Genomic DNA, 20,068 nt, shown 5'->3' on the forward strand with positions numbered 1-20,068 from the left:
TGGCTAGACTTGCTTCATGATGTGCATTAACACTTTGCAGGGACAAAACTTCACCAGCAGACCCAAAAGGCCATATTGAAGTGACAACCAGCCTTGCTGGCTGCACTATGTAAATTCAATGGATACTGCGAGCACCTTGAAGAACTATACAAACCAGGCTGTGGTATTCCTCTTCCAATACCTCTCCCAACCAAGCTGAATGAACTCCACAATGACCAAACACTGATGAAGGATATTTGGATTACACCTTTGGTGGGGGAGGTTCCTCATTGGCTGGATGATCAGGATATCCATGATGGGATATGTACTATGTTAAAGCATGATAGATGCATCAAGGAGCAGCAACATCTTGGGCTAGAATCTGACAACCTTTGCAGGTGGTTTGGTGATGAACTCGCTGCAATAGAACTTGCTCTGCAGTTGCCTGAAAGTATGTACTTTTGTTGATGTCCATCTTCAATACATGGACTAATTGTGTCACAGACATTAGATTTTCTATCTCACTATGTCAGTGGTGGGAACATCTCCAATATCTTCAAATCCATTGTTCTAACCCACTTGCACCATCACTATGATTTGAGTCCCATGCAAAACATGCTGAATCATTAGTGATGCAGATCTTAGGTACCTCCCAAGACACTGTGCTTCACTGGAAATTCTGGCACTACCCTGGAGGAGGGCAAAGAGGAGGGTGAAGAGGATCTAGAAGTGTTTGCTGTGTCCTTTGATGATCCTCCACCTGAGCACATTGCCCTTGCTGACATCATAAACATTGACACTCCTGACAGTGAAGATGAAGAAGACATCAATATTGCAACTCAGCCTTGCACTCTTATCACCTGACACACTCCCAAGGTGAGTAACCTTTCATTTGCAGATGTCCATGTGTTCATCATTTATCAAGCAAGTCATTGTTGACCCAGTACCACCAATGAATGACACTACTGTTATTATCCCAGGAATCATCAGAACCAGGGTTCATCCTCCTGTGATGCATTCCCATGTCAAACTTTCAAATCAAAGGACATCAAGATCCTCACATTGCCTACTGCACTGCTGATTGACAGTCTCATCAATGGCTGTGCAGAATTGCTTTATTCTAAGTCTCTGCAAGCTTCTCCCGCTGTAATGCAATATGTGATCCTGTTCATGCATGACCTCCCCTGCATTCAGTACAATGTGTCTGATGACATGCTTTGGCACAACATATCATGGACTTCTTATTGGGCCAAGGACATGTGGATAATACCAATTCATAGACCTTCAATCATTGGTCATTGGGTGTTGTGTACTGTGCACCTCCAGAGCAAGGAGCTTCACTTATTTGATAGCTTTGCCGAGCAATGACCTTGGAAGAGTGATGTCAAAGTGAGCACCATTATAGTCCCTCTTTTATTGTTCATCCAGGATCAACACATGTCTAGGATATTATGAAATTGATTGTTCAACTTTTCAACATCACTCAGCAACATGATTATGCATTCAGAGTCAACATTGACTTTGATGGTTGGATTGCATGTCTGCTAATAGTAAGTATGTCATAAATTGGACATGTACATGTATTCTGATTCAATCTCAGACAACAGCTGTTCAGACCAATGGCTATGACTGCAGTGTATGGGTGCTTGCGATGATCACAGCAAAATTGCATGGATGCCACTCTACAGCTTTGAAGGAAGATGATATGTCTGCCCAGATTTATGGTTTCTCAGCAGGGCCAGCCATCTGACCCAAAGAACCTCTATGTGATGCTTCACAAGTGTGCCTCCATTATTCAGCCACATTTCCATATGACAGATGGCCAACATGTGGGCACACCAATATGGGTGGTTAGGTGTCATCTCCCCTGAGAGTACCATGATGTCAGCATGCATTCTAGGGTTAATTGTATCATACTTGTGCCTCATGTCATATGTAGTGTAGTGTACTTGCATGGTCCGAACAGCATAGATTGTGTCATTACCAAGTTTTGCTCTTTGTCTGTGAACATGTGGTTGCAGTAGCTGATATTAAGTTTGCGCAACCTGTAAGGAATGTGGTTCTTAAGTTTTGGTATAAAATTCTGACAGCCACTTATGAGTATGGTGCATTGAAAAAATAAATGTGATATTACTGCTACCTTGAGAGCCAGATCATCAGTATGGTCTTGAAGGAACATGAATAAAGCAACTGGATGATTCTGACTGATTGCAATATGGTGATGCTTTCTGGAGGAGGGAGCATCAACTAGAGATAGACTGATAGAGGGGGATGTACCTATAAAGACTAGACACTGTGTTAGCCCTCAGTTGTGATGGAACTGACTATATTATTCTGTACCTAGACACTGTGTTAGCCTATGAGTGTCCATCAGTATCTAAGTATGGTTTGGATAAGTAAAGAGCTCACCCTTAGTTGTGATGGAACTGACTGAGGGGAGAAGATGGGGCAGGGAGATATATAACTGTTGGTTTGTATTCCTATGTTTGACTCCACTGCTGTTGGCTTGTTGTGTCAACCACGTGCATATTAGCACCAACACTCCTCCTCAATTTCTCACTTCAGACCGAGGCATGTGCACAGCCGTTCGAAGTCTTTCCATGGTAAAGCTTTAGTAAAGATGTTGGCAGCATTATTGATTGATTTGACATAGTGGAGCTTAAGTTGTCCAAGGGTGACACACTCACAAATGGAGTGGAGTGGATATTGATGTCAATATGTTTAACCTTTGAGTGATAAGACACATCTTCAGATAGAGTGATACTGCCAGTGTTGTCGCATAGAAGGGGCGTTGCTGATGGTTGGACAAACTCAAGTTCACAAAGTAAGGTGCCAATCCAGGCAACTTCCTTAGTGGCGTCAGATGCAGCGACATATTCTGCCTCACAAGTAGATAGGGATATGGTTTTCTGTTGTTGGGCACTCCATGTGACCATACTGCTGCCCAAGGTGAAACAGTAACCACTAACGGATCACTAAGTATCAGGACAGTTTGCAAAATCACTGTCTGTGAAGCCTAGTAAGTGCACAGGATGTTCCCCACCAAGGACAATTTTGAGATCTCGGGAGCCCTTGAGGTAATGAACAACACATTTGGCTGCGTCCCAATGGACAGGTCCATAGAAATCAAGGTGGCAGTATAACTGTTGGACAGTGTGTGTGATATCTGGTCAGGTACCAATTGCAAGATACATAAGGGAGCCAATAAGTGAGCAGTATGGGGTCTGGGACATTAAGTCATATTGGGCATTGGTGGAAGGGGAGTGTGTCCAATGGGATAGGTGAAGTCCTGCTTCCATTGGTATAGATATGGGAACAGTGTCTTTGAGGCTGAACTGAGTTACAATACAATTGATAAGGGCAGTCTGAGACAAGCTGATAGTTCAGGTCACACAATTATGTTCAAGTGTGATTCCCAGACAAAAACAAGCTTCCCTGAGGTCAGAGACAGTCCATTTAGTGTGCAGTTGGTCTTTGAAGTGAGATATCACTGCCTTGGTACTGCTGACAGTGAGAAAATCGTCAACATGGACCATAATGAGGAGTATGCCGACTTTGGTCCATTAATAGTAGATGCAGTGCTCGCATTTGAGTCATGTGAACCCCCAGGATAGCATGGTTTTGTTCATTGTTCTATTCCAGACAAGGCTGCCCTGCTTCATTTCATACAATCCCTTCTGAAGTTCCCATACCCAGTCCTCCTTACCCTTCTCCATGAAGCCCTCTGGTTGCTCCATATAACACACTTTGTTGGATTCCAGTAGCCTGTTAAGGTTGTGCTCAAGGGGGAGGTTACTCAAAGGGCTTCAGCTTCAGCTCGTGCACTGTGCCCCTTACCTGAGTACGTGCCCTTAATTTCCGGTGGGCAGAGGGGAAGTCCGATGGAAGTCTGGGGAGTTCCGGAGGACAAATGTCAGTGGAGTTTGGCGGAACTCCAGAAGACTATGTGGGGACGGAGTAAGGCTACTACGGAAATCCAGAGTAGAAACAGAACAGAGGTTAGACTACCCTAAGGTAGAGCCGGAGGATTAGTCCTAAGGTTTAACCCCTAAGACTTGGAGGTGGACAAGAGATGAGACTCAAGTCTGGAGATTGCAGGAATGAGCAGAACTAAGATGATATTTGAACTAAGGAGTTCTGGAGTATTACAGGGGTTTATATACTGTAGGTATCATGTAAGTAAATCAGTCAGCAAAGGTAAGGGCTATGTACGAAGCATGTGGAAAGTCTATTACTAAGTGTAACGGATCAAAGCAGTGAAGTCGGAAATGAAGTAAGAATGGACAGATCAGTAAGCATAGCGGAATAGGACATAACCGGTAACCAGAGCAATAGCTAATCTAAAAGGAGTTAGGGGTGAGTGCAGAGATGAAGGCGGAGCACTGGGCGGAATAGCAAGATGGAGGACTGGACTTTAATGAAGTAGATCCAGAATTCCAGATCCGGAGGTACGGGATATGACATAGCCCATGAAGGAACACAGTCTTAATGTCAAGTTGGTCAATTTTGCAGTCCAGTGTGGCACCTAAATGAGTGAGGATACAAAAAGACTCTAGGCGTGCAGTAGGTGCAGAAGTTTTTGTGTAATCTTGACCCCAGACAGTGGAGTAACTGTGGCAGACATAACAGTGTGGGTACAACAAGTGCAGCAGAGAGAAATCGATCTACTACAAAGTTGGGTCTTTGCTGCCTACTGCCTCACTTGAGAACAAGCATGTTCGACCCTAAAGGGGATTGCTACTGGGGAGTGCTAATCTCTGTCTAAATGACCCTATTCAACCCTACCGCAGGTAGGATGAGGATCCACAAAAATGTGGAACAAGCGGAACTCAAGTGGAATGGAACAGAATGAAGCAGAACTCAACTGGATACAATGCGGAATGTAAGGAGTTGTCAGAACTTGCAGGTCAAGTCAAAGGAAGTATATCACAAGGTTAGATTGATAGTGGGCACAAGTCAAAGCAGTCCTCTAGTAAGGTGAAGGAAAAGTGGGAAGGTAAAAGATGGGATTTGATAAAAAAACACCCAAGCCCTGAGTACCACTACTTAAAGGGAAGATTATTTTCAAGGAACACTGAGGTACAGGTAGTAAATTCCCAGGAAGCGGAAGTGAAGGCAGGCAGTGCACAAGGGCGCAATACCTCGCAATAGGGGTCCGTGCCATAAGGGCATGTGTCAGTTTGATCCGGATAATGTTAGGAACAGCGGGAAGAGAGATACAGTGTACCAATGGACCTGGAAGGATGGGGACAGGACATGCGAAGGTCGTCCAATGATGCGTGGGAATATTGGATAGTGCAGGCGGGTTCCGAAGGATGCGCAGGAATGCGGAACCCATCAGACGATGTGCAGGAAATGCGGAACATGCAGAATATGCGGAACTGATGTGAGACAATGCGGAAAGGACAGGGTTTTACACCTACAGTGGGGGAATTCCCCACAACGGGCTTTAAAACACACAGGCTTACTGTCTTGATTGCATTTGAGTTTGAAGACTGGGTGCCCCCATATGATTTTACGGCCAGGGGGAACTGCAGATTGATAAGGTTTTCTATGGGTAACCCTAGGGTTTGATTTTCACACACCCTACCCATACCCTTGCACACCCCACCCATCAGGGGTATGGGTATAAACCAAACTGTCAAAACAACGGTGTCACATGAAACCCGCGGTGTCATGAAACCCACAGTTAATAGGGGTATAAACCAAACTGTCAAAACAGCAGTGTCACATGAAACCCGTGGTGTCATTGAAACCTGCGGTTAATTGGCAATACAGGCTACAAATGATAACTAAATGCTAGAGATATGCTTATTCAATCAACTCAACATCCAATGATTCTTGTTTCCTCTTAGAATTAGCCTTCACAGCAGCTACAAGGTCTTCAAACAAGATAAGATCATGACAAGCCCAGGAGCCGAGACAGAGAAATGCTCAAATAGATGAACCCTGAAGGCAGTTGCGAGTGAAAGACAGCAAGTGGTGACCCTGTGAGAAGACACATTTGACTGCAGTAGACGTAGCTTTGTTTTTAAATAAATTAGTGATAATGCAAAGTTAAAAAAAAACAGTACCTGGAATACTCAGATAGTCCAATGCCATTTGAAAGAGATTTGGATAGACATGACGGTTAGAAACCCACAACTTAAGAGGCTCCTTGACATTCTTGACTGGTTTGCGGAGGTACTCATCAAGCTCGCTAGTCTGAGATCCAATACCAGTAGTCATTGAAATATTTGCAAAGGATGTGAAGTTGTCATTGTTGATCTGGATAATAAGTATCAAAAACATATAATATATTGCAGTAGGAAACTTACTGAGTCATTTGTTGTGCTGGAATTGAGCACTTGCACAGGATTTGATTTTCCCTTGTATTGTTTGACATATACTTCACTCATGATCTCCTTCGCATGGCTGATCCATTTGTCCTTCCATTCTTGCTACCAAAAGTATTCGAGCTTGAGACCAGGATGTAGAACTAAGTAAAGGTGAGTTGTCTGTGATAATAAAAATAGATTGGATGCTTACCCATTGCAATTTGGTATAAGGAAGAAATATCAGTCATCAAATAGTAGTGGTTGATCTTCTTGCATGCAAGCTTCATAGGGGCCTTGATGGCTAGATGGTATGGGTTCCTGGTATGAGGGTTGAGATGGGAGTTGAGTTTGTCCATTGCAGGTATCACAGCGGCAATGCTCACTGAATCTTGAGAGAAGAAAAGAGTTGCTTTTTTGTATGTCTATACACAAAGAAGAATCAGTAGCTAAACATAATCCAAAATGAATAGGCATGCACACCTCAAGAAAAGCAATTGCACTCTTATAAGCAAGCACAAACTTCATCATGTTGTATGTTGAGTCCCAGTGTGTGACAACATCACATGGGATAAGTCATTCCTTGAGGTTGAGCTCACAGCAAACCTTGCGCCATGCTGGGAGAGCTATTGTAGTTGAATGTATGATTGCAAATGAGAGTCTTTGTATCTGTAGTGAATAGTTAGTATATGACAGAGTTGGCAAAGAAAACATATGTTATCTTGGTGATCGTGTCACAGACAGCAGCAGTGTCTTCCAGCAGTCTGGCCTGTTCAACCTCGCCCAACTCCTGCAGCTCATCAATTTTGTCATCCTGATTGTCACTCTCATCTTCACCCTGCTCATCTTCTTCACCCTGGCCTTCGTCATCTTCAAGCATCGCATATCCATCAACTTCACCTTCAAGGTTTTCCGGTGCGTTGTTGTTGTCATCCTTGCCAGAGAGTGCCGTATTGAATGGTCGTAGGAGAGTCTTGGTGGAAAGTTGGAGCATGTGATTGAAGCAGTGGGCACAATTTTCTTTGGCAAATGAGTTGGGCAATTGGTCGAGTTTCATTGTCTGCATATCATTGGACGTGGCATTGTCACCATTGAAGGCGAGAATCTTCTGAGTCAGTCCAAAATATTCAAGCATCTTTTGAAATGCACGCGCCAATGTAGCACCTGTGTGAGACTGAAAAACAAGGGTGAGTTGAGAGAATGATTATATATTATTGACTCACTTCAGGAACCTCAACTATATCAAGTAGAAATGCGAGCATGATACCTTCATACTCAATATGACCAGTCCATGCCACAAATGTGTGATGATTGGTAGCTGTCCAGGCATCTGTTCCAAAATGAACAAGACCAGGGTGCTCCTGTAATTGTGAGGTTAGTCAAATTGCTGAAGACTACATAGCAGACGCACCTGAAGCAACTTTGCAATGCGCACCCGCCACTTTTCAAAAGATGTGCTGATGTCACGAGAGATGGTTTGGTTGGAAGGAAGTGGTCAGCCAGCTGTCAAAAGATTGCACAATTCCATGTCATTGATGATGTTGACAGGTCGGTTGTTTTCAGTGATCCATTGTACAAGATGGGCACTACTATCTGTCACAGTAAGTATTCCAATGTGAAGGTACACTGAAAAGAAGAACATACCGTAATTCTGGGTTAGTGTGAACACAATGCGAATACTTGACTGGCTGTTTGCTGTTTCGTGCAAAGAGGGCAAAAACCGAGCCATTGCATTCAGAGGCTGCCTTACCACTGATGGCAGCATTGACAGCGTCTTCACCAAAGCAATGAATTGCGTGATGCTTCAGATTAGCTGTTGAAGACTTGTCCTTTGAATCCTGAAATCGGCGAACACCACCAGCATGCAATTTGCATGTGGGAGCAGCACAGGTGAAAAAGTGACATGGTTGCATATCATGATACTGAAAGGTGACAGTAGGTTTGAAGAATGCGTAGATCGGTGAACGCTGGGCTTTTTTAAGTTGTTCTAGTATGTATTAGCATTGAAGTGAAAGGAATGACACATAAAACATACTGAGTTCTTGTTCAGGACTCAGCTCAGTGCTCTCAGGCTCACTATGATCAACTGCCTGACTTTCTCCATTGTTATTGTTATCGTCATTCTCATCATTCTCATCGTGTGGGAGCGTTGTTGTTGATGAGCAAGGTCTGGTAGAAACTTGAGAAGACATTGTAGAGATAGATTTCTTGAGTTTTTTAAATGGTCAGGAAATGGCCTGGACAGGTGCTGTCTTTCAGGAGATGGTTGAAGACTTTGTGGAGGATGTGTCAGTTGGCTTCACCATACTGAGAGGAAGTTCCAATGACTTACCTGGTGTGTCAGTGTCCATTTTATACTATTCTGAAGCCACTTCTCAATATATTGACCCTTTGACTCTTCACCATTTGTCCGATTTGAGCAGTAGTGTGCCAGTACTCTGACCATGCTAGTGGTGTGTGTCCAAGTTGTGGGAAGCAAGAATTAGCTAGCAGCCTGGGAGTGTTATCTGAATGCCGCCAAGTCAAGCATTTAACAACTGAATTGGAGTGATATTCAAGCTTCAAGTTGAGTGAACCAGGTGGGTGCAACACAACAAGAAAACCCACTACTACCCATGATACCGCAGTTCGGGTACATGGTTTGACCTCAGCATACCAAATATGGTACCTTACCCTAACCCGTGCAACCCCTAACCCTAACACCACAGGTTTTTCCTCACCCGAGGCAAACCTTACAGATCGAGGGACTAACTTGTAGACACTGAGTTCTCACAGTGAGTCGAATTCCTCTTTCAGGGCTGCTGTCCATTCAGGTGCGTGTTTTGACACCATAGCCTCAGTATAGGTGGTAGGGTCATCTGGCTGTCATCTGGCCGTCATAGCTCCTCCTCAGACAAGACAGCTGCAAGAGTGTTGCCAGGCAGGTCAGAACACAAACCCTGTAGGTGCTCAGCTGCAGCAAGGGAGTCTAGAATGGCACATTGAGTGGGTGACACATAAGGCTGACCATCCACAGCACAGTGCCATTCAGAAGGCTTTGAAGCACATTTGGAGTGCTGGGGCAGATCAACAGCAGGTGGTGCAGAGGGAAGAGGCATAGAGGCGTCAATATCAGGAACATCTTTGATGGTGACTGATTGTGTAGTGGTGGCAGGAGGCACTGACAAGGCAGGTGGTGCAGGAAGGACAGAGGGGGGTGTACCACATTGATGGGACTCTATGAAAGAGATGTGATAAGACATGAAGACTTTGTGAGTATCACAGTGATAACAGTGGTAGGCTTTGGAATTGAGAGAGTACCTGATGAAAGCACATTTGATGGAGTGGCTATAAACTTTCAGGTTGTGTTGGTTCTGTATGAGGACAAATGCTCTGCAACCAATTTCACAGTAAGTGTGAAAGATCTGGTCGATGACCTGTCCAACGCTTGAAAGGCGTATGTCCAGCTTGGGAGGTGACAGGAGTGCAGTTAGAAAGGTAACAAGCGGTAAGCATGAACTCATCCCAATGGTTGATGGGTACACCACAAGCAGACCTCATAGCCCAAGCTTTTCCCATCAATGTTTGATGCAGGCATTCAACATGACCATTTTGCGCATAGGTGTGAGGGGCAGTGAACTGATGCTGAGATCCATGTGAGAGGAGCCACTCCCACATGTTCTCACTCTTCAGTTCACCATTGTCAGAGCAATAGATACCAACCTTTGACCCAGACTCGACCTTGTGAGTGAGCACCCATGCTTGCAGGGCAGGAAAAGTGTCCAACTTAGCTGCAAGTGGAATAGTCCACATGTAAGAGGAGAAATTGTCGATGAGGTCCATGACATATTTATTACCGGCAGCCAACACAGTATCAGGATGCTCCATAAGGTTCACATGAACAATTCCAAGCTTCCTACTAGCTCTACACCCCTCACAAGTTTTCAGGACAGCAGTCCACATCTGCTTGCCAAGGATGAAATCATCATGCTTGGGAGGTATGGCAGAAAGGTTAATAGGCATACCAGTAGCATTACCAGAGCGGGCAAGGTCATAGACCATGCGGTAGTTTGCATGTCCGAGATGACAATGCTAAGACTGTAGAGTAGGGAGTTGGTGGGTCAGATAGGCATGTTCCACAGACAGCTGGCTGCTGGAAAGGGCATAGAGGCAGTGTGACGTCAAAGTGCCGGAAAGCATGCAAGAACCACTATGTTCTTGGACCCAGCAGGTGGTAGCATCAAAAGATGTGATGCATTGATGCACTGTGCAGAGAGCAGAGACAGAGACAAGGCACACCGTAGCTGTAGTAATAAAGAGGACATTGTCGAGGGTAATATGAATTCCCCAAGTGACAACTAGATGTAAGGGGGGGCCCTTGAACTCGTACCACCACCATGGACAGTTTTTCCCACGCATTTTCACGGGCAAGGTAGAGCAATTCACACTCACAGTGAACAACTGGCCTCAACATAATATAATATACAATATAAAACAATCTCCCTTATTACAACAAATGGTACACATAAGTACGACGCAGCCGACTCCACACACGAATCATCCTGACGAAACCATACAAAAACAAGCACCAAAGTGTAACAATCCGCAGCACAACCACAAACCCAATTACATCAAGGCAGACATACCACCAGCAAATACCACCAAACTAAACCAAAATGAGCCCCACCAGAAACACGATGTAAGATAATGAACACATATCAAATCCACCACCCAATCCACTCACCCTTACCCCTCACTTCCCCGACTCCCCCCAAATACCCCCTGTGCTGGGCCAAAATTCTTCCCCCCCAATGTCCTACCAGAAGATGACCAAATGGACTCCCTGCTGCTAGGAAATGATAAGACCCCACCTACAGCTACCTCACCGCCCATAGTCACATCCCCTTCCAATATGGTTACCCCAACCCCAGCCGGTAGAACCACAAGAGGCATTAACCTCTCCCCTGACGTACTTCTGGTACCACCCCCACCCCCTGAACCCGCCTTGCACATTATCATGTCCCCCCATAGTGACCTCGCACAGTCAATACATGCCCCAAAAAGCCTGCCCGACAACCACCAAATGAGCGCCCCGCCATCCCCCTCCCCTACCTACACCCCAAACAAGGAGGAAAGAGCCATTCTAGGCCATTTAGCCTTTGCTGAAAAGAACTGCTCAATGGTCCGGCATGATGGCCCCCACCAGTGCACCACACTCCCTCAGTTCACGCCAATGCCAATAGGCGGCTTCCCACACACCCACATGTCACACTCAGCCCAGATCTTCAACCATCTAGACAACCGAGTACTGCTTGCTTGGTTCCAAGTCCCCCACCCCAAACTCGTAGTACAAGTCTTTGACCACACCGGTAAGGACGTAGCCGAAAAGGCGGTGATTCTAGCTGAACGCATCCGCACAAAAGTGGGCATTGTCGCGAACTTCGTACACCAAGACGCTCAACCAGTATGCATCTCCCCGCCACAACCCCAAGGCAGGAAAGAGAGTAAGGAACTACCCATCGGATTCCTAGTCCACAACATATCAGAAGAGACGAAGGACCTCCTCCTCGAGAAGCGCATATGGTCAGCCAGTGACATCACATTCAAAGCTCACAGCTTCAGCTGCTATGAACCCCCTGAACTACTCTTCTGCCTAACCAGCTTCACAACCTCCTCAACCCAACTCATCCACTAAGTGGTCGCAGATATATGGGCCTCCGACGAGACTAGAGCTGAGATTAATGATATTATCTCCATGAGCGAGATCGATGACAAAGAAAAGGTGTACCAAGCTACCTGGAAATTCATCTGGTCCATTAGGATAGAGCATCTTGACTTCAAAGTAACAGGTGGGCTATCTGTTCCCCATTTCAACGTCTTCACGGTCAGCCTCATACGTACCGCCAAATCCTGGACAGACCTCCATTCCCTCCTACACATCCTTGACTACCCAACTGGCCTCAACAGCTGCGGGTCAGCAGTAGCCCTATCTGCGTGCCCCATATGCCACTCCATCGCCCACCCAAGGGGTTTATGCCCATTCCCCAAAGTACCATCGTGGAACGGCCCCAGAATTGGGATGAAGTCCACAATCCAAGCAGCGAGAAACCAGAGATCGAAAGGGAAACGCCCAACTTACCAGTAAGCAGATAATATCACACCCCACACACAATCTTCTGCACATAGTACAGATTACCCCCACCAGTACCACCCCCCTACTCCCAAAATAAATAATACATAAAAATATATCCACCCATCGCTTCATCCGTACTACTAGCCTCGCCACCCATGCAAATATGATCCTTGTGCATGCTAAAAATTAATGAGACCCCTCAACAAACAACACACTCCCTCGTCAAACCAGCTCAGGCCCAAGACCTGAATACAATGTGTACAATGATAAGGAATCGGTAGCTCACGGGAGACATGAACTACCACCTCTATGTTATCTGCCCACATTTACTGACTGCGCAAGCGGGACAGGAAAGCGATGATGTCTCACAATCGCATGGTGCATACCAGACCATGGAGGTTTATTTAGGCCCAGACGAGCCGTGCCGAGAGGCTCAAGTCCCTGCTAGTATGAATGGTTATGAGCTTGGGCTCAGACCATACTGAAACCACTGACATAGTCCATCCGAGAAGCCGGAAAATGACACCCCTGACCTGTCTACTAGTCGAATGACAGGTAAAGTACATCGACTACTGAAAACAACAACAACTCCTCCCCTTCTTCCCCCGGTCACATTCACGGTTTTGGTTCATGCCTCCCCAGATGCAGAGGGGGGCCCTCTTCCATTGCCAGAGCACCCCCTGATGACACACCAGGAGAGTTCGGTGGTGTAGTCTGTCCCCCCCAGCCCCATCAGGCTCTAGCACACCAAGCTGTTATAAACCCGGATAAAAAAACAAGGGCTAACATCACCATAGCAACCCTTAACATAAAGGGACGAGCCTCCCCAACAGCGGGACCTGGTCCATTATCTAAATGGCCCATCATAAATAAAACAATGAGAGAAAACTGAATCGGTGTGCTATGTGTACAAGAAACGCACCTTACACCAGAACACCTAAAACAATTAGATGATCTGTTCTCCAGACGTCTGGTAATCTTTAACACCAGTGACCCATCCTGCCCTGGTAACTCGGCAGGAATTGCCTTTATAATAAACAAAGAAAGCGCTAATACAATGGACACTAAGATGACCCCACTGATACCAGGGCACACCGCTGCTCTCTCACTAAAATGGTACAATAATGAGACAATTAAAATACTAAATATATATGCACCTAACAACACTAACAAACACCCAGCCTTCTGGGAGAAAATCAAAGCAGAATGTCAAAAACACAACCTAGGATGCCTAGACTTCATGCTCAGTGACTTCAACCTCACAGAAAACCCCATTGACCATGTGCCAGCCCGACTCGATAACAAACAAGCAATTGAGGCTTTAAGAGACTTTAAATCAGCATTACAAGTACAAGATGTATGGCGAAACACATACCCATTCCAAAGGATGTTCACATTCAGCAGTAACCACCACTCCCTCTCCCGTCTAGACCAGATATACGTGGCAGAACGACATAATGAAAGCCTGCTGGACTGGAATGCACGTATAAGCCCAATTCCAACAGACCACCACATGGTATCAGTACGATATGCACCACCAGGCCTCCCGCACATCAGTAATGGAAGATGGTCTTGGCCGGCAGGACTACTGTCAGACAAATCACCAATAGAAAACATTATCAAAATGGGCATTGAGACACAGACACAACTAGAAAACCTACAACAGAGAGATGACGAGATAAACACCCAAATGATATGGGAATCCCTCAAGAAAAGAATGAATGAACTTACGAAAGACACGGCAAAGACACACCTGGCAAAAATAAACCAACACATCAGAAAACTACACAATGACCTACATAAAACAACGAACTCCAGAGACATCGACACCTCAGAGAACACATGTCTAAACAGAATCCTACTCAAAAAAGAAATAGAGCACCTGCAAAAGAAACAACACAAAAACACCAGCCTCAGATCCCAAGCACAATGGGCATGTAAAGGGGAAACAATAAACAAATACTAGTCAAAAATAAACAGCAAAAAAAGCCCCGAGAGACATCATCCACAAATTATGCATACCAAACACTTACATGACAAAATCTGAGGAGATGGCTGAAATCACCCGGAACTATCATGAAGCCACTCAACTGTTGGACACAGAAGAACAAGAAGGAAGTGATAGACCAAAAGCTAAAAGAGACGCAATGAGCACAATACCAGACTCACAGAAACTAAATGCACCTACCAGTCCTATGCACGACCTCCTACTAGAGGAACATGTGCTTGATGCCCCAACCTCATCAAAATCAGGAAGCGCCGCAGGGATAGACGGCATCCCCTACGAAGTATGGAAACTCCTACATGACAAACATAAAACTGCTAGCAAAATGAGAAACCTAGCTTCAATATTATTAAAACTATGACGCAAGTTATAAATGACATACAACTCCACAGCGTGTCCCCCAACTCGTCCTTCACATTGGGATGGATGTGCCCCCTGTACAAAAAGAAAGAACAATTGCTAATTGAGAACTACCACCCGATCACCCTGCTAAATACAGACTATAAGATCCTCACTAAAGCCCTCACAATGCAAATAGCAAAAGAGATATGCACCTTAATCCACCCAAACTAAAGCGGGCTCATCCCCCAAAGGTCTATCTTCGACCCAATAAAACTAGCACAGACCATGACCACGTACGCCGATCTAATGGAAGAAAACGGAGCAATCATCGCCCTTGACCAAGAAAAGGCGTATGACAGAATAAGACACAATTACCTTTTTGACACACTAGAAACCTTCAAGATACCACCACGATTCATAAACACCATAAAAAACCTATATGAATCAGCATTCACAAAAGTAGCAGTAAACGGCTTCCTGAGCTCACTGTTTCAAGTCACGAGAGGAGTACGACAGGGTGACCCCCTATCATGCCTCCTATTCGACTTAGCAATAGAACCACTGGTGTGTACACTATGCAACTCACCCAACATCCGAGGATACCACATCCCTGGGCTACCAGAAAGGATCATAGTAAACATGTACGCCGGCAATACCACCATATACCTCCCACAAGAGGACTGATATGCTGACCTCGAGGAAATATTGCAAAAATGGTGCCTAGCATCCGGCACGAAATTCAACATGGAGAAAACAGAAATCCTACTGATTGGATCCAAGGACCATAGAGCAAAGGTAGTCCAAACCCGTAGACTAAACAACACAGATGCACCATGGCACAAGAAAGTAAGGGTAGCAAGCAATGGGAACCCAGTTAGAACCTTGGGTGCCTGGATAGGAAACGAAATAGAACATGTGGTCTCCTGGGAACCAGTACTCGAAAAAATTGAGAAAAACCTAAAGAGGTGGAACATGTGCCACCCCTCCCTAGACGGAAAATGCCTAGTAACACAAATGATAGTTGGGGGCATGACCCAGTTCCTGACCAAGGCACAAGGAATGCCAAAATCCATAGAGAAGGCGCTAACAACACTGATGAAAGACTTCATATGGGACGGCAAGCGAACCTCACCAATAAGCTTAGAAAGACTCCAATGCCCGATACCTGAAGGAGGTGTTAGCCTTCTGGACATTAATGCAAGAAAGGACGTGATTGAGATAATGTGGATGAGTACATACATGAACACCTCGAATTTCCGCCCAGCCTGGGTGTTCGTGACTGGTGCAATCATCAACACCCTGAAACCTGATGGAATCAAAAATAACTCAGACATGAGGAGCTTCATAACCTCATGGAACCCGCCGACACAGGGCCCCAGAGCGAACCGACTGCCAAAACAGATAACCAACATGTTAAAAATGGCGTGAAAACACAAAATAAGCTTCGCACCCCTGAAGTTATCCAAAAACCTTAAAAGCCAACTACCGGCATGGCCACACCTCGGAGCTCCCCCAAAAACATACCACAAGATGAAAGACGCATGCCTTCATCAAACCCACAAAATTGAATCAGTAAAGGACATGAAGTCACTCGTCTTGAGGCTGTCCAAAAGAAGGACCCACTACACAAAAAAAGACTGCACATGTCAAGAGTGCAACACAGACAGACTGACTGGATGTACAAACCTGCATAAATGCACCAAAACAGCGAGGGACATACTCAAAAGACTCTTACCAAATTTCAACACAAATACCCCCCCGAAAAAGGACGATCTAACTCTGACGCATAGACAACTTGAGAAAAACTCACGTGCAAAACAACAACAGCGAGGAGAGATACTGTTTGACCCATCTATAACCGCCAAAAGCGACCTATCAGAGTGCTTCAGAATCTTTGTAGACCCAGAGCGGCTAACCCAAATGCCAGTGCATAGACTTCAGACTCCAACAAGGGGCAGATGAACAAATGACAGAAAACTCACGATATACACAGATGGCTCCTGCACTAACAACAGGAAAGAAAACACAAAGTGTGGTGGCGGAATCTGGGTGGGAGACAACCATCCCCTAAACGGAGCAATAAGGATCCCAGGCCCAGACCAATCAAACCAGGTGGGTGAATTAGCAGCCATACTAGTGGCATTACAATCAGTAGACCCCCTAACTCCACTAACAATAATAACGGACTCACGATACATCATCAATGGTCTGACTACACACCTGAAAGAATGGGAAGACCAAGGATGGATCGGGATTGCAAATAGCACACTATTCCAGGCCACGGCATATCACCTAAGGCAAAGATCAGCCTTGACTGCCTTCCAATGGATCAAAGGACACAACGGGAACCTTGCTAATGAGAGAGCCCAACTGGCCAATGCTGGAACCCAAAAAAAACAACCCAGACACCATAAACATGTCTGTACCTCTGGAATTTGACCTCCAAGGCACAAAGCTAACGTCTATGACACAACAATTAGCATACAGAGGGATCTTGGCGAAGACCCACCTGGACTACAAGAAGACGACCCTTGGCCTGCTGGATATCACATGTTACATGTCATATCCTGTACCTCCGGATCCGGAATTCTGGATCTACTTCATTGAAGTCCGGTCCTCTGTCTTACTATTCCGCCCGGTGCTCCACCTTCATCTCTGCACTCACCCCTAACTCCTTTTAGATTAGCTATTGCTCTGGTTACCAGTTATGTCCTATTCCGCTATGCTTACTGATCCGTCCATTCTTACTTCATTTCCGACTTCACTGCTTTGATCTGTTATACTTAGTAATAGACTTTCCACATGCTTCATACATAGCCCTTACCTTTGCTGACTGATTTACTTACATGATACCTATAGTATATAAACCCCTGTAATACTCCGGAACTCCTCAGTTTGAATATCATCTTAGCTCTGCTCATTCCTGTAATCCCCAGACTTGAGTCTCACCTCTTGTCCACCTCCGAGTCTTAAGGGTTAAACCTTAGGACTACTTCTCCGGCTCTACCTTAGGGTAGTCTAACCTCTGTTCAGTTTCTACTCTGAACTTCCGTAGTAGCCTTACTCTGTCCCTGCATAAACCTTCCGGAGTTCCGCCGAACTCCACTGACACTAAGTCCTCCGGAACTCCCCGGACTTCTGTCGGACTTCCCCTCTGTCCCCCGGAAATTAAAGGGCGCGTACTCAGGTAAGGGGCACAGTGCACGAGCTGAAGCCGAAGCCCTTTGAGTAACCTCTCCCTTGAGCACGACCTTAACAGTTACGCCATCGAAACTGTCTCTAAAACAATTGAATCAGATAAAACTATATGGACAAGTTGCAGAAACAAAGACATCTCCAAAAAGGTACAAATGTTCCTATACAAACACTTCAAAATGCATACAAAGTAGGGGATTTCTGGCTGCAGATACCTACCTTCAAACAGCGAGCACGATGTCGGATATGTGATGAGGACTCAGAGTCGATGGACCACATCCTCACTCAATGCAATAACCCTGCAAGAACCACTATCTGGGAGCTAGCAAGGAACATATGGCCTGATAAATATGAACAGTGGCCAAACATCACAATAGGCCTCATTCTGGGCTGCGGGGCACTCACATTCCCCCATAATCCAACAGACACTGACCCAAACAACAAAGCACATGCCGCCGCCAAAAAGGGAGCAGCAAGACTACTCCGAATTCTCATATCAGAGTCAGCATATCTGATCTGGACCTTAAGATGTGAGAGAGTCATAAGGGAAGCCACCACCACAGAAAACAACATCGTAAAAAGATGGATACACGCGATAGATAAATGACTGCAGATAGACAGAGTAATAGCAACAAAACACAAACGAAACCAGAAAGCAATCGCGCAAGTCCAAAACACGTGGGCTGATGTAATAACCATAGACACACTTCTCCACAAAGACTGGGTGACCACCCTTGAGGTTTAAGTGGGTATAAAGCTACCCAGGCCCCTGCAGACCAAGGTAACCAGGTAGTACAGTGGCTCAAAAAACTGTCCGCATGTTTTCACATTTTTCACTATCTATGATATTGTGTGAGAATGTACAAACACATCAAGGACATGCTGGTACCATATTGTAGTACTACTTCAGGGCTTCCAATTGAGCCCTATGGCGTGGGAATTGGTCGAGATATGGTGGAGATATGAGGCTTACAAAATGATGACTCATGCGGACAGTTTTTTGACTCAAGTATTTTACAGTGATAATCAGGTATTCTAGTACATTGTGTGACCTCCCTTGGCTTTAATTACTGCCTCTATCCTTCTAGGCATACTCTCAATCAATTTCTGGCAATATTCTGCTGTAATCCTTGCCCATTCCACTGCTACTCTCTCCCATAGCTCCTATACTCCTTTAGGGGGGGTTTCATAGGCTTGAAGCATCTTCTTGAGTATTCTCCAGAGATGTTCAATGACATTGACATCAGGGGACTGTGCTGGTCAGTCAAGAACATTGATATTATGTTCTTTAAACCATTGTCTGGCTCTCCTAGATGTGTGCTTGGGATCATTATCCTGTTAGAAAATGATGTCTTCTTCATCAATCCCTGAGTCAGCTATGCTAGGCAGCAAGTGGTCATTTAGAATGTCCACATACTGCTCAGCATCCATCCTCCCCTCAACTTCAGTGGGCATACCCACACCATTCCATCTCATACAGCCCCATACCATTAGAGAACCTCCTCCAAATCTGACAGCCTCACTAACCTCTCTGTCTGTTAGAAAATCCCTCTTCTTTTTCCATACATATACCTTCCCATCTGACCCAATCCTATTGATTTTGGTCTCATCTGAACATATAACATGCTTCCAGTCCTCTACAGTCCAGTTTTGATGGGCCAAGCCAAAGGCAGTCTTTTCAGCCTATGTTTAATAGAGATAAGAGGCATTTCTTCTTTGTTACTGCCTTGAGATGAGCTGCCTTGAGAACATTCCTCACAGTTTGTGAAGAGACAGTGGTGGTGATGGTGGAATTGGTATAATGGGTGGCTTGGAGGGCATTATTAGCCTTTCCTGTAGTGATATGTTGGATGATAGCCCCCTTATTAGCAGAGGTGGACGTCCTCCACAAGAGTTTTCCTTGTCCAGGTGGCTTTCTTTGATACACTTGGCTGCAGTAGACTTGCATACTTCAGTTCTAGAGGAAATTTGATGAGCAGAGAGGCCAGCATAGGACAAAGAGAAGATATTATCCCTTTGAGTAGAGGAGACGGCTTTCATGGTAATTATGACCATGACACATGAGACATTCTGGTTTATATAGTTAGATATAGTTTTAAGAGTATGCCTAGAAGGATAGAG

The 20,068-nt window shown here is 45.2% G+C and overlaps 8 protein-coding genes across 8 annotated transcripts; 5 read left to right on the forward strand and 3 right to left on the reverse strand.

Annotated features, from left to right (window-relative positions):
- Positions 1–225: 225 nt before the first annotated feature.
- Positions 226–843, forward strand: EDB91DRAFT_1082966 (uncharacterized protein; the record flags this gene model as incomplete). The annotated part of the gene is made up of 3 exons (XM_041315564.1): positions 226–430; positions 491–507; positions 625–843. The coding sequence occupies 3 exons, from the start codon at positions 226–228 to the stop codon at positions 841–843; spliced, it is 441 nt and encodes a 146-aa protein (XP_041176150.1).
- A 285-nt stretch (positions 844–1,128) lies between these two features.
- On the forward strand, positions 1,129–1,347 carry EDB91DRAFT_1054932 (uncharacterized protein; the record flags this gene model as incomplete). Its single annotated transcript, XM_041313875.1, has 1 exon — positions 1,129–1,347. The coding sequence occupies one exon, from the start codon at positions 1,129–1,131 to the stop codon at positions 1,345–1,347; it is 219 nt and encodes a 72-aa protein (XP_041176151.1).
- A 5,110-nt stretch (positions 1,348–6,457) lies between these two features.
- On the reverse strand, positions 6,458–6,712 carry EDB91DRAFT_1054877 (uncharacterized protein; the record flags this gene model as incomplete). The annotated part of the gene is made up of 1 exon (XM_041313871.1): positions 6,458–6,712. A coding segment is annotated over one exon (255 nt), but the record flags the coding sequence as incomplete, so codon positions are not given.
- Positions 6,713–7,275: 563 nt separating this feature from the next.
- Positions 7,276–7,449, reverse strand: EDB91DRAFT_1037028 (uncharacterized protein; the record flags this gene model as incomplete). The annotated part of the gene is made up of 1 exon (XM_041312823.1): positions 7,276–7,449. A coding segment is annotated over one exon (174 nt), but the record flags the coding sequence as incomplete, so codon positions are not given.
- Positions 7,450–7,504: 55 nt separating this feature from the next.
- On the reverse strand, positions 7,505–8,206 carry EDB91DRAFT_1054911 (uncharacterized protein; the record flags this gene model as incomplete). Its single annotated transcript, XM_041313873.1, has 3 exons — positions 7,505–7,654; positions 7,705–7,750; positions 7,884–8,206. The coding sequence occupies 3 exons, from the start codon at positions 8,204–8,206 to the stop codon at positions 7,505–7,507; spliced, it is 519 nt and encodes a 172-aa protein (XP_041176154.1).
- Positions 8,207–11,106: 2,900 nt separating this feature from the next.
- EDB91DRAFT_1082968 (uncharacterized protein) lies at positions 11,107–12,506 on the forward strand (the record flags this gene model as incomplete). Its single annotated transcript, XM_041315565.1, has 4 exons — positions 11,107–11,863; positions 11,978–12,156; positions 12,240–12,413; positions 12,459–12,506. 4 exons carry the CDS (start codon positions 11,107–11,109, stop codon positions 12,504–12,506), a joined length of 1,158 nt encoding a protein of 385 aa, XP_041176155.1.
- Positions 12,507–13,360: 854 nt separating this feature from the next.
- EDB91DRAFT_1054830 (uncharacterized protein) lies at positions 13,361–14,371 on the forward strand (the record flags this gene model as incomplete). Its single annotated transcript, XM_041313865.1, has 1 exon — positions 13,361–14,371. A coding segment is annotated over one exon (1,011 nt), but the record flags the coding sequence as incomplete, so codon positions are not given.
- A 1,842-nt stretch (positions 14,372–16,213) lies between these two features.
- EDB91DRAFT_1054933 (uncharacterized protein) lies at positions 16,214–16,714 on the forward strand (the record flags this gene model as incomplete). The annotated part of the gene is made up of 1 exon (XM_041313876.1): positions 16,214–16,714. A coding segment is annotated over one exon (501 nt), but the record flags the coding sequence as incomplete, so codon positions are not given.
- Positions 16,715–20,068: the final 3,354 nt, after the last annotated feature.

This window comes from Suillus paluster, assembly GCF_016628075.1.
Source record: "Suillus paluster strain FC165 chromosome Unknown EDB91scaffold_34, whole genome shotgun sequence".
Taxonomy (NCBI): Eukaryota; Fungi; Basidiomycota; class Agaricomycetes; order Boletales; family Suillaceae; genus Suillus; species Suillus paluster.